General features: G+C 47.3%; 1 protein-coding gene across 15 annotated transcripts in view; it reads left to right on the top strand.

Annotated features, from left to right (window-relative positions):
- The window catches only part of ARHGEF6 (Rac/Cdc42 guanine nucleotide exchange factor 6), a 120711-nt gene extending 103104 nt beyond the window's left edge, over window positions 1-17607 (top strand). For 6 of the 15 annotated variants that reach the window (XM_021080555.1, XM_021080557.1, XM_013991030.2 and 3 more), the window contains 9 exons: window positions 268-413; window positions 1490-1627; window positions 2630-2704; window positions 3176-3196; window positions 4956-5049; window positions 6136-6225; window positions 8472-8571; window positions 10003-10057; window positions 11568-17607. In XM_021080555.1, the coding sequence (XP_020936214.1) occupies window positions 268-413; window positions 1490-1627; window positions 2630-2704; window positions 3176-3196; window positions 4956-5049; window positions 6136-6225; window positions 8472-8571; window positions 10003-10057; window positions 11568-11708 (860 nt within the window). In that variant the 3' untranslated portion in view covers window positions 11709-17607. The remainder of the gene's footprint in view (window positions 1-267; window positions 414-1489; window positions 1628-2629; window positions 2705-3175; window positions 3197-4955; window positions 5050-6135; window positions 6226-8471; window positions 8572-10002; window positions 10058-11567) is intronic. The other 9 variants (XM_021080558.1, XM_021080567.1, XM_021080566.1 and 6 more) reach the window with 7 other exon arrangements.

Here is an 18725-nt window from a genome sequence, read left to right as displayed (position 1 = left end):
CCCACATCCTCATGGATACTAGTTAGGTTCGTTTCCACTGAGCCACGACGGGAACACCCAAGGATGACTTTTGTAAATCAGATATGAGTGTTTCTTTCTTTATTAGCGCAGCATATGTGTTCCTGATATAGACGTCCCAACACGGTTAGCCCATAGGTATGAACATAAACCACCGAGTTGTGCTGGCAGGAAGTGTGTTTATGAGTGAGTCAAGCTTAAGGTCCTCCTCGCCTTTTGTTTCCAAATGCTCGTCATCGGGTGCGGCAGGTAACATAGTGGAGAGAATTGTGGTTCACTGCGGCAACAACCAGGACTTCCAGGATTGGCTGGAGCATCTCTACAGGCTGATCAGAGGACCTGCTTCTTGCAGTTCGTTGTCTAAAACATCGTCATCGTCTTGTAGCGCCCATTCCGTAAGTAGTCCGTTTGTCCTGTCCGGGGATTATTGAGTCTCTTGTCCAACCCTGCCCGCTGAGGACGTACGGGAAGGGGTGAGCATGCCCTTAGCCTCTGGACAGTCTGTATTTCTAGGGTTTGAACTACAGTCAAATCTCATTACTTCTGATTTCTTGTTATGGAGAGAGGCGCATCCGCATGAACACAGAGTTTGACGTAGAGCCGTGAAGTTTTGCTTGACAGTTACTAAGCTACTCCGGCTAATCACCGGCAAAGTTCTAACCAGACGTCCGGCTAAGATGTTCTAATGATACACAAAGATTCATTTGAATTAGCAACCGTTATGGTTAATAAGGTGCTAAGTCCAAAGAAAGAGCTTACCGTTGTAAGTGCCTAAACACGTCTCCACGTAATCTCACTTATGCTCTCACGTTCCCTCGGCAACCCCTAAGGGTCAACTTTGAGGGCTGTCTTCTTCCTATTGATCAGGTCCTTAGAACTCACGGGATTTGAGGTGATGAGATTTGACTGTACTGGCCGACTGAGATCGAAGATGATGCCGTGTTGCCTGTGACAGCTCAAACCTGTGATGCCCAAATTCCAGTTGTGAGCGCTGTGTGTTGTAGGGAGAACAAGGGTTCGAATCTTGGGCATCAGATCTGGGGTCACATCTTGGCTTTGCCAGTTGCTGGCTAGTCACTTTGCTTTGCTAAGGTTTGTCTTAGGTTTTTCTGATGAAATAACCTATGTAAGCAACCAATGGAGTGCCAAACACTTGACTAAACGCATGACGTGTTGACTGTTGCTCTACTTTCCCCCTTAGCGGGACAGAAACACCTGACTTGAATGAAATTTCAGGAGAGAGGGAGGACAGGGTCATTCATGGGGCGTTGTGTCGCTTTGGTGCTGTGCCTCCGAGGCCCCGTTATCTTGAGAGGAAAATGCCAGTTTTCCAACTGGAGACTTGGTCTCCCATCTTTTTCCTTTCGGCGGCTGGCTTTGCTGATCCCATGGAACTGTCGTGCTCTCACTGTGTGGCAAAGGGTCGGGTTCCGCTGGCAGATTGCCACCATCTCATCAGCCGTTTTCCCAGTCTTTTAGCTCTACTGGACAGCCCCGGGGACCCTTGGAGCCTCCTCAAATTATAAAACCGTGGAGTTTAAGCTGTCTACGACCTGCACCCCCACTTAGACCGTCAGCAGCACTAGGTTATAAAGAGGTATATAAAGAGGTAATTTTGCTACATATGGTATAAGATGCTTCTGACAAGATGATTTCATCCATTATTGCAAATAGTTCTGTGGGAATGTGCTAGAACTGATGATAGGTGATACATGCCGCTCAATCTCGACGGGCTCGACTCAGGGATTTTTTTTTTTATTTCTTTCATTTTCCACATCCCCCTTGTCCATCTACAAATATTTCTTGAATATCCACAGGGTTCATGTGCCCTGCCTGCGTTTCCTCCATCTCCTCCTGAAGTGCCTCTGGTTTGCCTTTGTGATGATAACGATAATTCTGTAAATTGGGACTGATGTACGTCCATCTCTAACAAAAGCCACTTCATGAAAGTTGAATTGCTAACCAAGCAGACCTAATTTTGCCTTGTGAATCCTTTTGATCTATTAAACCAAATCAGCACCAATCAGATGGGACCAAGCCCTGGGTCTGAACTATCAAAGCCTGAACTATTTGCTGCAGTTGGCAAGGAAACAGAATTCAATGAAAGGAGTGTCTTTTAAAGAGAGGCTTCTCAGCGACAGCCCGAGAGGGCATTTGATATTTGGGTAGAATGGGGATTTCAAGGTGTTTTTTTTTTTTTTTTTTTTTCCTCTCAAAGTTGCAGTCAGGAAATGTCAGTCACATAATTGTGGGGAGTGTTACCTTTTCCATCCAAATGGAGGGGTGTTTTTTTTTTTCCCCCCTAGCGCATTTCTCATTGTTTCAGCTTTCAAATTCACATTTACTAGTGACTGCTCTTTAAATCGCTCTTCCCGAGGGAAGATTTCCGTTTATGACAGTTTCGAGACCCATCTCAGAATTGTGTTGTGAAGGCAGCATATGTTTTTGTATCAAATGTGTGTTTTGATAAGTGACACAGACTTGGCTCAGTTTTGTGTGTGTTGTAATTCAAAACACCATGCTCTTGTTTTGCTGAATTGTTGCCTCCAATTCTTGATGCAATAAAAGTAGAACAATATTTGGATACTGGAGGATTTCTTGATCCTTTCAGCCCGACATGAGAGGAGAAAGGATCCTCGAGCTGAATCTGTATTATTCAGACTTTGACCAAGAAACAGCCCTGCAGGTTCGTTTTGGAAATTGACCAACGATGCCTGCAATCATCCAGTTTTCATCTCTGCTTCCTGGATCACGTCATACAGTTATCTAAGTCCCTGTCAGTTACGACATTCAGATTCAGGGGAGCTCTAAAGAGTTAAGGTGGCCTAATCCTTCACAGAACTAATCCATTAAAACTAAGGCATGATCACTTTGTTTCCTCTGGGAAAAGAGAGTTATTAATATATTCTTACGATGGAGTGTGTTTTTCGGGTATTTTCAGTGTTCGTTATTCTGCGCAGGACTGTTTTCCTTGGGCTTCTGCATGACGATATTGCATCTGAAACTAATGTGGGAAACGTGATGATGTTCTCGCTGTGTAATTTATGATAACACTAACATTTCAAATGTTGTTTTAGAATTATTGATAAGTGGATTTGGTCATTATAACCATCGACCTCTCACGCTCATCTTCTCTTTCTTTACATATTCACTTTAGAGGATGTCTTATATCTTGAAGGTAAGGGTAGAATGATATCTTTGGCATATAGTAATGCTGTGCTATAACCTTTGATAAATGAAGCTTTTCTTTATGCTTGTTTTGTCCCTTGTTGTAATTGGTGGCTAAAATATGAAGACACAATTCTGACATGTAAGTATTTTCTTCAAAAAGCAGGCTTTTGTGAAATACCTATGAAAATGTCATCATGCCTTTAAAATGCATTTTTTTTTTTAATGCTATTTCTGGAAGTTCCCTTGTGGCGCAGTGAGTTAAGGATCTGGTGTTGCTGCGGCTGTGGCATGGGTTCAATCCCTGGCCCAGGAACTTCCTTCCATATGCCATGGACTTGGCCAAAAAAAAAACAACAAACCAAAAAACGAATTCTATTTTTCCTGTCATTTTTGTCACGTGTGACTTTTTCATGTCTCTGTTTTCAAGTCTCCGTGGCTCCCTGAGGTTAAGTGGAAGAAATTAAATTCTTTGTTGCATTTAATGTGGGGGTAGTAATTGTTATCCCTGCATCCTGTATATTCATTGCATGGAGATTGGGAAAAAGATGGTCACCGTTTGCTTGGATATTTAATGAGTGCTTTTTAGACCTGCCGGCAATTCATAGGGCAAAGGCAAATCCAATGGTTCATATCTCTTTTATCTACTAATTAAAAATATGACTTTATAAATGTGTATTTAAGTTGGGCTATAGGTACCTTACTCCTTACCCCAAATTATTTACCAGGAAATCCTTCACTTGGCTCTTCTCTCTGACTGCAGGGAATTTACTTAAGTCTCTGGGCCTTAATTTTCCTATCTGACAAATGGAAACTGATATTCTTCCTTGTGGGATTGTTGCTAGGGAAATTTTATTTAAATAGTTTTGAAGCACTTTGAAAAGCTTGAAAAGTGGTGGATCCCTCATTAATAGTTACAATGGCTATTTAATTCCCTTGAAACTAGAGGAGCTGCCACATCTGCTTTGGTTTTTCTTTTTTTTTTTTTTAACTTCATCTTTTTTTTTAAAGTTTTTAAATAAGTACAGTGTATAGTTGATTTACAATGTTGTGCCCATTTCTGCTGTACAGCATAGTGACCCAGTCTCACACACACACACACACACACACACACACACACACACGTATATTCTTTTTCTCATGATATCTTCTATCATAGTCTTTCCCAAGAGACTGGATTATAGTTCCCTGTGCCCTACAGTAGGACCTCCTTGCTTATCCATTCTAAATAGCATAGTTCACATCGACCAACCCCAAACTCCCCGTCCATCCCATGCCCTCCCCCTCCCCCTCCCCCTTGGCAACCACAAGTCTGTTCTCCACATCTGTGAGTCTGTTTCTGTCCTGTAGTAGGTTCATCTGTGCCGTATTTTAGATTCCATGTATAAGTGATATCATATGGTATTTGCCTTTCCCTCTCTGACTTACTTCACTTAGTATGAGAATCTCTAGTTGCCTCCATGTTGCTGCAAATGGCATGATTTCATTCTTTTTTATGGCTGAGTAGTATTCCATTGCACTCGCCATTCTTATTCCCATCTCTACGGCAATTGGGGGGATGATGGCATTGCCCGGGGTTTTAGTTAACCTTTTAGAGTTTCTTTGAGCCATTTTTAATGGGTATAGTATTAAATTTTGATACACTCCTAAGTGAGACTGTCAGTATAAGAGAGAGCCATTCTATTTAAATTCATTTCCTCTTTTTAATTTTTTTTTTTGGTGGTGTGGGGGGGGAATTTTCACTCATAAAGAAACCTCTGTCCTTACAGGAGTCTAGTAAAAGCCCCAAAACGATGAAGAAGTTTCTTCATAAAAGAAAGACCGAAAGAAAGCCATCGGAGGAGGAATATGTCATCCGGAAAAGTATGTGTTTTGTGCTTGTAGAAAATCGGTTACAGATGAGGAATTTTTTGAAAGCAGAGGGTTGGCACAGTTTGTTCTCAGCATCATCTTTTACGTAGAGAAAACCGCATGGAAAGGGTTGGCCGCCTCTAAGATTTTGGAATAAGCTGCCTCCTGCCCTATTTCATGTCACCTTAGGTAGATACCATCTGCATGGTTTTTGTGTGGAATATTTGGTCCTACCAGGTTTAGAACCACTGAAGCGACCCATTTTCTATGGATACATTTTTTTCCCCCTCTTAGTTTCTGATGCCTGAGATATTTGTCTTTACTGAGACTGCCTCATTAGCCCCGAAGGCTGAGACCCTTCTGAGAGTTTAATGGTCAGCGATGTCCTCAGGGAGCCAAGGAATCAGCCTGGTGGCATGCAGAACCAGGGCTGGCTGGAGAGACAGACTGCAGGGGCGGTCAGCCAGTCCATACGCACGGATTTGCCTCGGTGGTTGGGAACAACGTGCTTTGGGACACACTCGAAGGTGTCAGTGTAGGCGGGTCACGGCTGGGGCTGTATCAGTCGGAAATACAGTCTGGATCCATCTTGGCTGGACTCTAGCTTCTGCATCCCCCAACCCCCACTCCTGGGTGTGCACGCCAGCATGTTAGCAGGGTTCTGCCATCCCGACATTTCTAGAACAAGTTGGAGGGGCAGGTGGGGAGAGGGAGAATGAGTGCCTCTGCTGGCTGGTTGGGGTGGGGTTAACGGTGGGAAGCTTCCGAGAGGAGGTGAGCCCTGACACTTGAAGGGGAGGAAGGGTGTGGTGTATCGGATGAGCATGGAGGCCAGCGCCCAGCCTAGTGCTGTCATTGACAGGATGCCCCCGTTTAGAGTCCTGGGCAGCTTCCGGGCCCTAAGTGATGCTGGCCCCCAGAGCTCCTTGGGGATACTGCTAGTCTTGCTCCATATGCCAGCGGGACAGCTTTTTCTCCAGCCTTCCATGAACGCTGTTGGTCAGAGAAGCCGCTTCCCGACACCAGGGTGCATGCATCCTTTTAAGGGTCCAGAGACACATATGTCTATGAAGAGTCACGATTCGTTATATCGCGCAGGTACGGCTGCTCTGGAGGAGGACGCTCAGATTCTGAAAGTGATCGAAGCCTACTGTACCAGCGCGAACTTTCAACCAGGCCACGGCTCAAGTAGGTTCCCCCCGCCGCGCTTTCTCTAATGAGCGATGGCTCTTTTCTACTGCTCGCTGCCTCTTAGAAAAAGAGAAAAGCCATCCAGATGGGCCGCAGGGTGTATAAAGCAGGTGACTTGCATGCAGCAGAGGAGCGGTATAGGGCTGCATCTTTCAGATAAGCTGCTTTTAGCAGCCGGGCGGTTTGTTTACCCACTGCTTCTTTTGCCCCAGAGAGAAAGAGATGCAAGAGTAAAAAAGTTGGAGGTGGTAGCAATGAAAAAAAAATTTTTTTTAAAGCCATTCTCCTTTGAAGTACGCAGATACCTTCAGCAACACTAGTCAGGAATTAAAGAGCCCAGAGAGTTCCTGTGTCTGTGAACTGATGCTAATCTCGTCTTATAGGGCAGATTTGGAAAGGAAGTCAAAATACTATCTTTGATCAGCTGCATATTTAAGCTCACAGCGCTTCACCAAACTCAAGTTTCAGAGTGGCTCTGAAAATCTGGCAAAGTGGCTGCTTCTCGGGGCCTGTTGAGCATGTATACACTTTATCAGGGAGCTATTGGGTGAGGGTATTTCCCCCCCAGAACTTTCAGGCTACAAACCGAAAGCGAGGTCATCGTTTCTGATTCATCCTTGTGCTGTCGTAAAAGCCAGGTCGCATGGCTTGTGTTCTTATTATTCTTATCCTCCATTCCTGTAGGTATTCGGACACCCTGGGTGAGGGCTTTGCATCTGGGTGAGAGATGAGTTTTGCCCCTGGCTTGAGCGGCGGGAGGCTTCCTGGGGTGGGTGGCCCTGAGCGGTGCTGTCAGAGGAGCAGGCCTCCAAGGCCGTCCTGGGGAAAGCATTGCATGTGAGGCTGGACACACTGGCCTCTGAAGCGGGGACCGTCACACCTGCTTCTCAGACCACACCTGGCTGCGGCTTTGGGCCCAGCTCTGACGACAGCATTTGAGGGGCCAGGAAAGGAAAGGAAAGTGAGAGCAGATTTTATCTTGAAAACTAGGACGGGGAGTTCCCATCGTGGCTCAGTGGTTCATGAATCCACCCAGGAACCATGAGGTTGCGGGTTCGATCCCTGGCCTCGCTCAGTGGGTTAAGGATCCGGCGTTGCCATGAGCTGTGGTGTAGGTCACAGACACGGCTCGGGTTCTGGTGCTGCTGTGGCTGTGGTGTGGACCAGCGGCTTTAGCTCCGATTGGACCCCTAGCCTGGGAACCTCCATAGGCCGCACCGGCGACCCTAAAATGCAAAAAAAAAAAAAAAGAAAAAAAAAAGAAAAGAAAACCGGGACGGGGGTGGGGTGGTGGTGGGGAGCAAAGAGACACCAGGAGCCATGGCCCTTATACAAAATTTGACCTATTTCCCCCCGCCCCTGCCCCCCGCCTCCTTTCTTTACACCAAGCTCAACAGGAGATCTGCTCGGAGGTGTGGCCAGGGTGTTCTGGCCTCAAGAGTCACACATTTGTCCCTCCCTCCCCACCCCAGTGCCCCTCCTGTGCGTGGAAAGTGTGTAGCGTCGTGGTGACCAAGCCCCGTCACCCCTGTCCAGCCAGAAGTCCTGCTTCCCTAGAACTGACCGCAGTTGTTTCTCGCTGCCTCCAGTCGGTGGGGCAGTCAGCCGGGCCGCTCTCCACTTATTAAGCACCTACGAAGTACTGGGCCCTGCGGGAGGCAGACACATCCCCTCGGGAAAGGGGAGGTGATGGAGGGAAGGCACTGAAGGGTCATACCTTGAGGGAACCCGGCTTAGAAGAGAGGAAACCTATCATTTTGCTGTGCACTTGAAACTAATGCAGTGTTGTAAAGTAACTACCCTGCAATTAAAAACCAAAAAGAAGAAGAAGAAGGGAGCGAGGCCAGGGAGACGGAAGATTGGGGTCTTGGGTCTCCAGCTCTGAAAGGAAGGAACCAGAAGGGAGGGAGAGGTTGGAGGTGTAGGAGAGCTGTCTGGTCGGGTCCCATAGCTGCTCTGTCCCTTCTTCATTCCCAGGCAAACCAGGCAAGGACAGGGTCTTGGGTCAAGGATGGGGCTCCCGGTGGCCCTTTCACGTTAGGTTTCTAAACGAGAATGTGCCCCCCGCCCCCAGGATTGACTCCAGGGACTTGGCTGCTTTGCAGGTCTCGCGTCCGAAAGAGCCAGATGCCTGGCAGCCACAGGAGACCCCACAAAAACAATAGGAGAAAGGGCCTGACAGCAACAAGTCCTCTCCCCTCGTAACTCTCCCCTCTCCTGCCTCCTGCCAACCTTGTCTGTAGGTTCTCGCAAAGACTCCGTTCCCCAAGTCTTACTTCCCGAGGAGGAGAAACTCATCATTGAAGAAACCAGGAGCAACGGCCAGACCATCATCGAAGAGAAGTGAGTAGAGCAGGTGAAACGGTTCCTGATTGGTCTGGGGGCTGGAAAGAAGGTTCTGGGAGCCTGGCCCTCTTTGCTGATCGTGCAATTGGGAGCCCAGGGATGCCCCTCACATTTATTGACTCGGACCCTGGACTTCCACATGCCTGACTCATTTGAACTCCTACCGCAAGCTAGTGAGATAAACAATTAGTTTTCCCCCTTTTAGAGATGAGGAAACTGACGTTTAAGGAAATCGTGTCCCTGGCCTCCCTTTGCACAGTGGTGAGGGTGACCCAGTGGGGGAAAAATCAGGCTAAATGCCGTATGGCTCATAAAATAAACACAAAGTAGACAAACAATTCATTGGTTTAAACTTGACTCATTTCTGAAGTCAAGGCTAAATTTGCCTAGGACAGCATATTTCACGGTGCTTGGCGTCGTCAATGTATTTTTCCATCTGGTGTTTGAAGTGCTACGGCCAAATGGTAAAGCACTTGGGCTCAAGAGAAGAACAGCCCTGGTTCAACTGCAAGTTCTGCTCCTTGTTGGTGTGACCTGGGGCAAGTTCCTGCCCCCTCTGTGCCTCAGTTTCCCCATCTATATGATGGGTGTGATAGTAATACTTTCAGGGTGGTTGTGAGCTTAAATGGAGTAAGAAGTACAAAGGTAATCACTTAACATATGATGGTGGTTGTAATTACTAAGATTATAGCTATATGCATCCCCACAGCAACTCTGTGAGGTTTTCAGGGACTGTAGCATTACCACCAACTTGTATGTGAAGGGAACTGGTTGCCCAAAGTTAGAGGACCAGGAAGTCGTGGGATCAGAACTGGAACCCAGATCTCCGAAGTCCTCTTCCAGGGGGAGATCCAGAGAGGAAAGGGCTCTTCCACAACTCAGCCAAGGCACTTTATCCTTTTTCTGAATATATGGAATGTTCCAGAACACCCTGAATTTGTGTCCTGTACGGTGGTGTAGGGTCAGATAGGCAAGAAGGGCAATGCCACCTCTCCTTACAGGTGGTGGTCCTTCTTGCCCACAAGAGAGAAAGCAAAATCTTAGAAGGAGTCCTACTCCCTTTCTTTTCTTGATTTTTCCCCTTAATTCTTTTTTTTCTATGAAAGTAGAGTTGATGTACAATATTCTGCAAGTTGCAGGTATACAATATACTAATCTCTTTTTTGGTACCCGCCCAAGCCGGGAAGTGAGCCGCAGAGGAGGAGGGAGGCATAGACAAGGTGTGAGGATGGGGAGAGTGCTTGAACACGCGTGTGTGGCACAAGTGAGGAACCTAGGGAGTATCCACAGCAGCGTCTCTCCCATCAGCCAGAAAGCCCACCGCTTTGCAGGATCTGTGTTTCTATAAAGCTGCTTTTCTTCTAAAGTATCACTTAACAATACTTCAGTGCCAGCTGTTACTCTCTGAGCTTTACCTTTGTATTCTAGGAGCCTCGTCGATACTGTTTATGCCTTGAAAGATGAGGTCAAAGAGCTGAAACAGGTAATGAAATCCGAAAGTCTTTTTTTTTTTTTTTTTTTTTGTCTTTTCTAGGGCTGCACCCATGGCATTTGGAGGTTCCCAAGTTAGGCGTCTGATCGGAGCTGAAGCCACCGGCCTACACCATAGCCACAGCAATGCCAGACCCTTAACCCATTGAGTGAGGCCAGGGATCGAACCTGTAACCTCATGGTTCCTAGTAGGATTTGTTAACCACTGCGCCACGACGGGAACTCCCGAGTTTTTTTCTCACTGGTCGACACCTTCAGGAAAGGACCAGAACAAGGTGGCGAGGTGGGGATTTGTAGTTCCCTTGTGTCATCCAGGTTTTGTGGATTTTACCACATGGCCCTGGGTTTCAATTTCTGAGGCTTCCTCATATATTTTTTGAGGGGTTTACAGTAGGGCCCCAAACTTAATGACAACTTTCATGTTCCTGGACATTTGCAAACAGAATATAAGAAAAGATAAGTCAGGAGTTCTCGTTGTGGCTCAGTGATTAACGAACCCGACTGGCATCCATGAGGACGCGGGTTCGGGTTCAATCCCTGGTCTTGCTCAGTGGGTTAAGGATCTGGCATTGCTGTGAGCTGTGGTATAGGTCACAGACGCGGCTTGGATCTGGCGTTGCTGTGGCTGCGGCCTAGGCTGGCAGCTGTAGCTCCGATTAGACCCCTAGCCTGGAAACTCACATATTTGGCACATGCGGCCCTAAAAAGCAGGAGAAAGAAGGAAAGAAAGAGAGAGAGAGATGAAAGAAAGAAGGAAGGAAGGAAGGAAGGAAGGAAGAAAGAAAGAAAGAAAGAAAGAAAGAAAGAAAGAAAGGAAAAGAGCGAACCAGGGGGAATTTCTGGCTCAACTGGTTAAGTATCTGGCATTATCACTGCAGTGGCTCAGGTCGCTGCTGTGGCTTGGGTTCCAGCTCCAGCCCAAGAACTTCCACGCGCTGAGGGAGTGGCAAAAAAAAAAAAAAAAAAAAAAAAAAAAAAAAAGCCAGGGATTGAAGAGGAAGCTTCTTACCTGGGTATCCAGTTTGATATGACAGTGGCCTTCACGGAAATCAGAAGGAAAAGAAGTTTGGGTGATGAGGGGAGATACTGACTTCGCTTTAGGACACAGTGAGTTTGAGGTCCTCGTAACACATGTAAGTGGAAATATCAGGTCGGCACTGGGGACCGGGGACCCAGTGCACATGAGCCGAGAGGAGGTCCGTACCAGAAAGACGGAGAGGCTGCTTCGGAGAGACGTGAGTTGAAAGAGAGAAGACATTAGGTAAAGAGAGTGTTGAAATAGAAGAGGGCCAGGGCCAGAGCCCTACATGATGCTTGTGTTTCAGGGACTGGCCACGGAGAAGTAGGGGAATCCAGAGGCTGCCTTGTCCTGGAAGCTGAGGGAGCGGAGTTTGAGGAAGGAGCGTGTAGTTGCTTGTGAAGGCTGAGCAGGAGGCTGAGCCGGAGGAGCCCTGAGATGGGGTCCCTTTGCCTGGTAACCAGCCAGCCTTTTCCCATTGTAGGAGAATAAAAGAATGAAGCAATGCCTGGAAGAGGAGTTGAAATCAAGAAGAGACCTAGAAAAGCTGGTCCGGAGGCTGCTGAAGCAAACCGATGAGTGTATTCGGGCCGAGTCCAGCAGCAAAGCCTCCCTTCTTCCCTAACCATCACCGTGCGGCTGGCAGAGTGCCTTGGCGGCGGCGGCAGATGTCCAGCTGAGTGACCCGACTCAGCTCGCTCACTTCTTTGGTTTTTATTTTGTATCTTAGTCTCTCTCTCTCTCTCTCTCTTTCTCTCTCTCTGGTTGAGTGTTGTTGTTTGGTTATTGGTTGGTTGGTTGGTTATTTTTTTCGACAGGAGTAAAAGCCAAGTCTCCCCGGAGGCTTTCCCACTCAGTCAGAAAAGGAGGGCTAACGTAGGCAGATGACTCCCAGGGTCCTCAGATGGCCTTCCATTCACAGTGCCTCTTTTCCAGCCATCATCCCCGGGTCGCTCTTGTTGGGCTGGCTGCTATCCCAGCGCGGGCCAGCCCTGGCTTATTAAACGTGAACCTGACTTTTCCCCTCATGCTTTCCTGTACCTGGAAGCCCATCAGTACCTCATGGGCTGAGAGCAACACTTCCTGAAACTAGGGTAGGCTGAAAGACTAACCCATTTGCCCAGCGGTCCAGCTGCCCTTCCCCGAGCATCCCATGTTATCCTTTAATGCACACTTTTTTAAAAAAAAAAAGACTATTCTGTGTTGTCTGTAAGACCAAGAAAACTATAGCGCCCTTCCTCCTTCCGTGTTGGTTTACATTTGAACTCCGTGGGGCAGAAGCTCTGGTGGCCCATGTCGGCGCCAGATCCATTAGCAGCAACTCTCTGGACAGTCCTCCCCTTCAGTGGCTGAATAGCTCATCTCTTCCCGGTGCATGATAGCTTTTGCCCCCAGACTTCTGCCTTGTGTGTAAGTTTTCTATCTCCCCAGCGCTTTTAGCCAACCACACCAAGCGGTGTGTAAACTGGTATGTGTGTGCTTTGCTTTTGAAAAATAGACTGTGAGCAGTTACTTTTCTCTACATCGCATATGCAAATTGCGACTTCTCATCCTTCACAACGGTCTACACTGAGGAGCTGCCGTGCCCTAGCAGACAGCATGAATTCACTTGATGGCCCTCCCGGATGGGCTGTGAGAAGCCGTACTATTCATCAGCCTCTTGGAGCCGGACTCTAAGCGTCATTGGCAGACATGTGCTGTTGGTCCAGTTTGTGCAGCTGGAAAGAAAGGGCCTCGCTAGTAGCTGTGCAGCGGTTACTAGTGAAGCTGATCATACGGAACCAGTTTACTCCAGGTGCTCAGCGACTCAAACCCTCGCCTTTGTAAGTATCTCAGAAGCGAGAACTGTGATAAACTGGGCTTAGAAGAGGGTCACGATGGACAACACACATCCAGATTCAGCACGATTGAAAGCGGGCCTGGAGCTCTAAGACAGAGCAGTGCAAGCCACACCTGTCTTTCCCGAAGACAGGTGGAAGTTTGGCCAGGTGGGAGAAATGATTGGAAAGAGAGGCCAAGAACAATGGACTGAGTGGACTTGTCTCCCAGTTGCATTTGATGGGTGCCTATCAATGTAGGTTTGGCAAATGTTGTTTAGAGACCAGACTGGAAGCTTGAAACCCCCAGCTCGCTAAGCCCTTTTCCTTTCTAGTACGGGGGTCGGGAAGGCTCCTCAGTTCCCATAGCTCCATGGTACGGGCTGTGGACCACTTGCTGCCTGGCAGAAATCACCGTGTCCACGAGAAATGGACTGGTCCTGCAGCCCGAGATGAGCCAACCACGCACAGCCGTCTTTGGAAGCTGAGGACCGAAGAAGGTTGTGAGGGGTGCTGTCGTTCTGTTCTGAAGCCCAGCCGTTTAGAGATGTCATCCTTCGCCTCCAAATTAAAAACGACAATAACAGCAACATAGATCGTAGCATCTGCCCTGCCTGTGGTTAGTCAGTGGCTTGCGATTATGTGCAAACTATATTCATAGGAAACATTTTTAGGATTACACTGTAGTTGATAAGGTATATAGGATTGCTTACAACATCGAAGGTCTTTATCTTCAAGTGACGTGTACCTGTGCATGTCTGGGGACTTGGCCCTTCGGACGAGAGGCCCTCTGGGTAATGTCGCTTGTGCGGGGTGGTGTCCGTGCTCACACGCCACAATCCTATAAAGGACATGAAGCCATGATAACCTGACAGCAGTGTCTCCATAGTTGTGTTGTTTACAATACTCTACACGTGGGTCCCTGTTACCCTGTAGCTAAACTGCTGCCCTTCGAGGCCTTTCAGTTCCTCTTCTGTCGTGTCCCTTCTTACACGAGCTTGAATTTTCTAACTTGTTTTTATTTTGAAGACTTTTAAAATCGACATTTTCAATAAATAAGAATAACAATGCTTTATAAAATAAGTCCTGTGTTTCTTCTTTTTCTCTTTCCTTTTTTTTTTTTTTTTTTTTTTTGGCTAGCTGATATGCAGAAAGATTCGTCATGCTGTGTCTGCTGCCTCTCCTGTTGCTCAAGTATCCACTCTCATCAGGCCCCTGAGCCAGCTTCTCCCTATTTTGACTCAGAGCAGATGATATTTGTCGCTCACTTGACAGAGCTAATAGATGCCACAAGACAGACCGCCAACTCCTCCATCTCTCTCCCCCCGCCCCCACTGTCTGTACCTCTTCTCACCATTTTCCTTCCAATATTAGAGAGAGAGAGATTCATTTCCCCGTTCAAGCTTTGCCCTTGATCTTTGGTCTTGTTCCCATCTCTCTTTACATTTTGGAGGATTTTGTCACTCGGTGATGTGCTGTATTTGGACTGCAGTTAGAATGCTGGGGTCAGTGGTCAGGATGAAAATATTTGCTCCCCTCAAGGTAGATGCACTGGATAGTATCTGTTGTTACTCAGCATCTACCTCTGCCCTCCATCCCTTCAAAGGCTAAAATAATAATAATAACCTGTTCCAGACTCTCTTGCTGCTGGGATTCTGGATACAATGTAGGTTCGGATACATTTTCAGTTCTGTGCATGCGATGCCTTTGCACAATGTTTGAAAGGCTTCAGTTAGGCAGAGACTAACTTCCCGGGGCTTGGTGGCTGGCAGGGAGTTCCAAGGATATGTCTGTGGCTTCTGTACCCTGCATTCCAGTGGATTTACTCACGGCTTGGTGGGTGAGGGACTCTAGTGGCAGCAGCATCTTCTGAAACTAGATTTGGATCACAGCTACTGTGCTATGACCTTGAAACCATTCGCCTAACCGAGGGCCCCTGACTTCTGCTTCTGTAGCCAGCAATTTCGTAGGCACCTACTATTACCTTTCTGCTTGAGATGGCTTAAGTGGTTTTTATTTCCCACACTGAAGCAATAGCGATAACATGGCACCTCCCATGCGCTAGACTCTGTACTGTTTTACATGGTTAAGCTCCTGTCACCCTTGCAGAAACCCTTTGGGGTATTCACTATTGTTATCCCCGTCTTGCAGTGGACAGAGGTATAGTGGTTGAATAATATGCTAATAGGTGTGGAGCGGGGATTTGAAACCCCGACGTGTCTGCCTGTCGAATCCGTGCTCTTTCTACCGCATCTCCTCCCCCGGACTTGGCACTTGGTACGTCAGCTTCTACCTCGGCCATCTACTCTCTTGAGGTCACTGATGAGCTCTTATCGCCAAAGCCAGGGAGCACTTTCCTATACTATGGTGACCTCTCTGCAGTATCTGACCCTTGATAAATCTCTTCCTTGGCTTTCATGATCCCAACTTCCCTGGCCTTCATTCAACCTTTCTGACCATCCCACAGTCTCCTTTGCTGGATCTGCCTCCTGCCTGCCCCCTGAATTTTGCTGGTCCTTGCACTCCTCTCCTCTTCTTCGCTATAGCCCCTTCCTGGACAACCTTGCCTGCGCCTGTAACATCATTCATCAAAGTGCTGATGACGCCCTTGTCCGTGTTTTCCCATCCTGACCTTTCTCTTGAGCCCCAGACCCATGGGCGCAGCTACCTTCTGGTCATCTCAGCTTGGATGTCCTACTGCCCCTCAAACTCAGCATGTCCCGAGCTGGTCTCCTCATTCCTCCTGCCAGATCTGCTCTCCCCATGTGGCCTAGCCCAGCACACAGCAGCCCAGCCAGAAAAACAGGCATTATCTTGCATTTGCTCCTCTCCTTCAACCCTGTATAAATGTATCCCTTCGCCCTTTATACACCCAGTCATCAAGTCTTACCATTTTTATCTCTGTTGTAGCCCCAAATTCCTCTCCATCCTCCATTGCCTATTTTCGGCTCTTGTCGTTGCTCCCTCAAACTAATTCTTGTCTTTGCCTTTTGGAGTCTGGCCTCTTTGGGGCTGGTAGAATAATTATCTAAAAGATCTGACTATGCCATGCACCGGTTTCAAAAGTTAACCTCTTGCTACTCCTTACCACACTCGGTAAAGTTTGAGCTCCTTGAATTTCTCTTCAGTCCCATAATATGCCATTTGTCCTGCCTAGTGTCCCTTTCTCATCCCCGTCCACCAAGCACATTCTTGCCTTTGCATTTAGAGTCAGCTAAAATATCTATGTGAACTCAGGATTTCTCAAACGCCTATACATGTGGGTCCATGCATGTGTATGTGTATATTATATGGATGTAATATGTATGTTTGCATGTATTAGGATAGCCAGATAAAACCCAAGACGCCCAGTTAGATAGGAATTTCAGCTCTACAGTCAAATGTTTTGGGTCTGGGTCATGCCCCAAATACTGCATGGGATATATTTATACTAAGTTTTTCAGTGTTTAACTGAAATCCAAGTGTAACGGGGTATCCTGCATTTTTATTTGCTAACACTGACAGCTTTAGTATGTCTGTGCTTGTACATCTAATAGCCATGAACACAGCTAGTGCCCAGCACTTGGCTTCTAAACACTATACTCTGCACTGAAAGGAACCAGGGCTCCTTGGAGAAAGGGTTGCCTCTGTGGCCGAGGCAGGAAAAGTACAGGGTGAAGCCAGAACATCTTGTTCTGCCAGAAAGTAATGCTCGGAAATACGATAGGGGCATGTTACAAAGACACAGGTGCCAACGTGAAGAGGTTCTGACCGGCCAAATAAGGGAACATCTGAGCACCAAAAGAAAGACTGTAATGGATTAGAAAACATTGGAAAAAGTAGACATCGATGCGTCCATACTGATACATATTATCAGTAAGTGGGGAGAAAAGGCAGGCTCTTGTTGACAGTACCATGCTGAGTGTTGACTGGTCAACGTGGAGAGAACTCTGGAGTTGGAAAATCACCATTTTGCAGCCATCATAGTAAAGACTGATTCAGGCAGAAATTATCATTGGATGCTCAAGGTAAGGGGAAACTCTGATGATCAGCAAGCTACTTGCATAGTCTTAAAAGTGTTTCCTCAAAGAGGGCTTACTAGTTGCCAGGTGGAAAACAGTAGCTATAGAGACCGGACAGCACTTGAACTGGGTGATCAAAATTCACATCAACCACGAGAGGCCCGTGGCCATCCTGTGCCTCTAGATATGACACCCTGAGAAGGACACTTTTTAAGTAATTTTCCATCTAGGAAGGCATAATCTGAGTTTAACCATGAGGAAACATCAAAAGAAGGAACACTTTTTTTTTTTATGGGGAAAGATGGTTCCTATGTTAGTCTAAAAGGTCAACGTCATTAAAGACAAAGAAAGGGTGTGGAAATGTTCCAGATTAAAGGCGGGTACAGAGATGTGACAACTAAATGCAATACCAACCCTTGACTCTGCATCCTGTGCTGGCGGGGACACTGCTGTAAAGGGGGTTGGAATCCAAATGCAAGATCATTATCAGTGTGCAGTTTACTGAAGTTGATAACTGGCCGGTGGTTCTAAACAAGAATATCTTTCTTCGTAGGAAGTACACACTCAAGTATTTCGGGGTGGAGGCCGTGGTCTACACGACTTACTCTCAAATGATTCAGAAACCATTTTTTATTTGTACTAGTCTTATTTTTGCAACTTTTCTGTAAGTTGGAAATAATTTTTCAATAAATTAAAAAAAAAAAAAGCTCGAGATTGCCTCCTCGGGGAATCCAACAGCCCCCTTTTGAACGGTTGGTCATCACGTGGCCCTTGGATTGTGCTTTTTGCACCCTAAAGGTTAAAAGGCAGGATCGACCCCTTTCATTCAGGGGTCAGTTCAAGACATGGTGCAGGGCGGGGTCGAGCCCATCTCATCCCACTCTATCAATATTTGTTGAATGAACCCATGTTCCAAATAATTTGAGGCCTCCGCTGCCTGGGTAGAGACTTGCCTCGGTGCTATAAGGAGAAGCCCAGTGGGGTCCAGTCTGTGACGTCGCCTCCTGGCACTGCGGGCCACCTCAGCCACGCTGGAGAGCAAGCAGATCCGGGCAGTTTATCTCTGCCGGATGAGCACAAAGGCTCTTCCTAGCCCGGGCTTTAGCCTGTGCCATTTGGCTGGCACACCAAGATTTTCTTCTCCCGCAAGGCCTCTTGCCCGCCCCGGAACCTTTATAAGTCTTCACGCCTCTGTGCCTTTGTGCGTTCCGCCCTCCCCCTCTGCCTCTCCTTTCCTCCCGGGGCCCCTCCTCCCCTAACACCCCCGAAGACTCCGTCTGTGTCACCTTTACCGACCCCTGTCTTCGGCTCCTTCTCTGGGTTCCTTGTCCTTCCTGTGTATTTCCGATAACACTGGTCCTTACCCTCGCTGCCGCCGCCGCTGCATTGACACTGGCCTTTAGATGTTTGCACACCTGCTCCGCAGAATTCTGTGAGCTGCTTGAGGGCGGCACCAGATCACATGCCTCGTGTGCATAACACCGAACCTATTGTCACAATCACTGTCGCATGGATGGGTGGATGGATAGAAACCCCAAATCTTTAACTCCTAGTAACAAGGAATGTGAATCAGATCTAAGATACGTTAAAGGTTTCCTGGTGGATGTCAGAGGTTTAGTCGGAGATGTACAGAAGATAAGAGTAGCGTTTGTGGCCAAATGTTATTGGACTGTAAGAGGGGTTAACATTGGCAGGAAAAATGTGATGGGTGACTCAGCGGAGCTCCAGGAATGGAGAAGGGAAAGCAATGATACTTGAACTCGTTTTCTTTATTGTTTTTTGGCTTTTTATCTTTTCAGGGCCGCACCTGCAGCATATGGAGGT

This window comes from Sus scrofa, chromosome X (genome assembly GCF_000003025.6).
Source record: "Sus scrofa isolate TJ Tabasco breed Duroc chromosome X, Sscrofa11.1, whole genome shotgun sequence".
Lineage (NCBI taxonomy): Eukaryota > Metazoa > Chordata > Mammalia > Artiodactyla > Suidae > Sus > Sus scrofa.
This window is presented reverse-complemented; position numbering and strand designations above follow the sequence as displayed.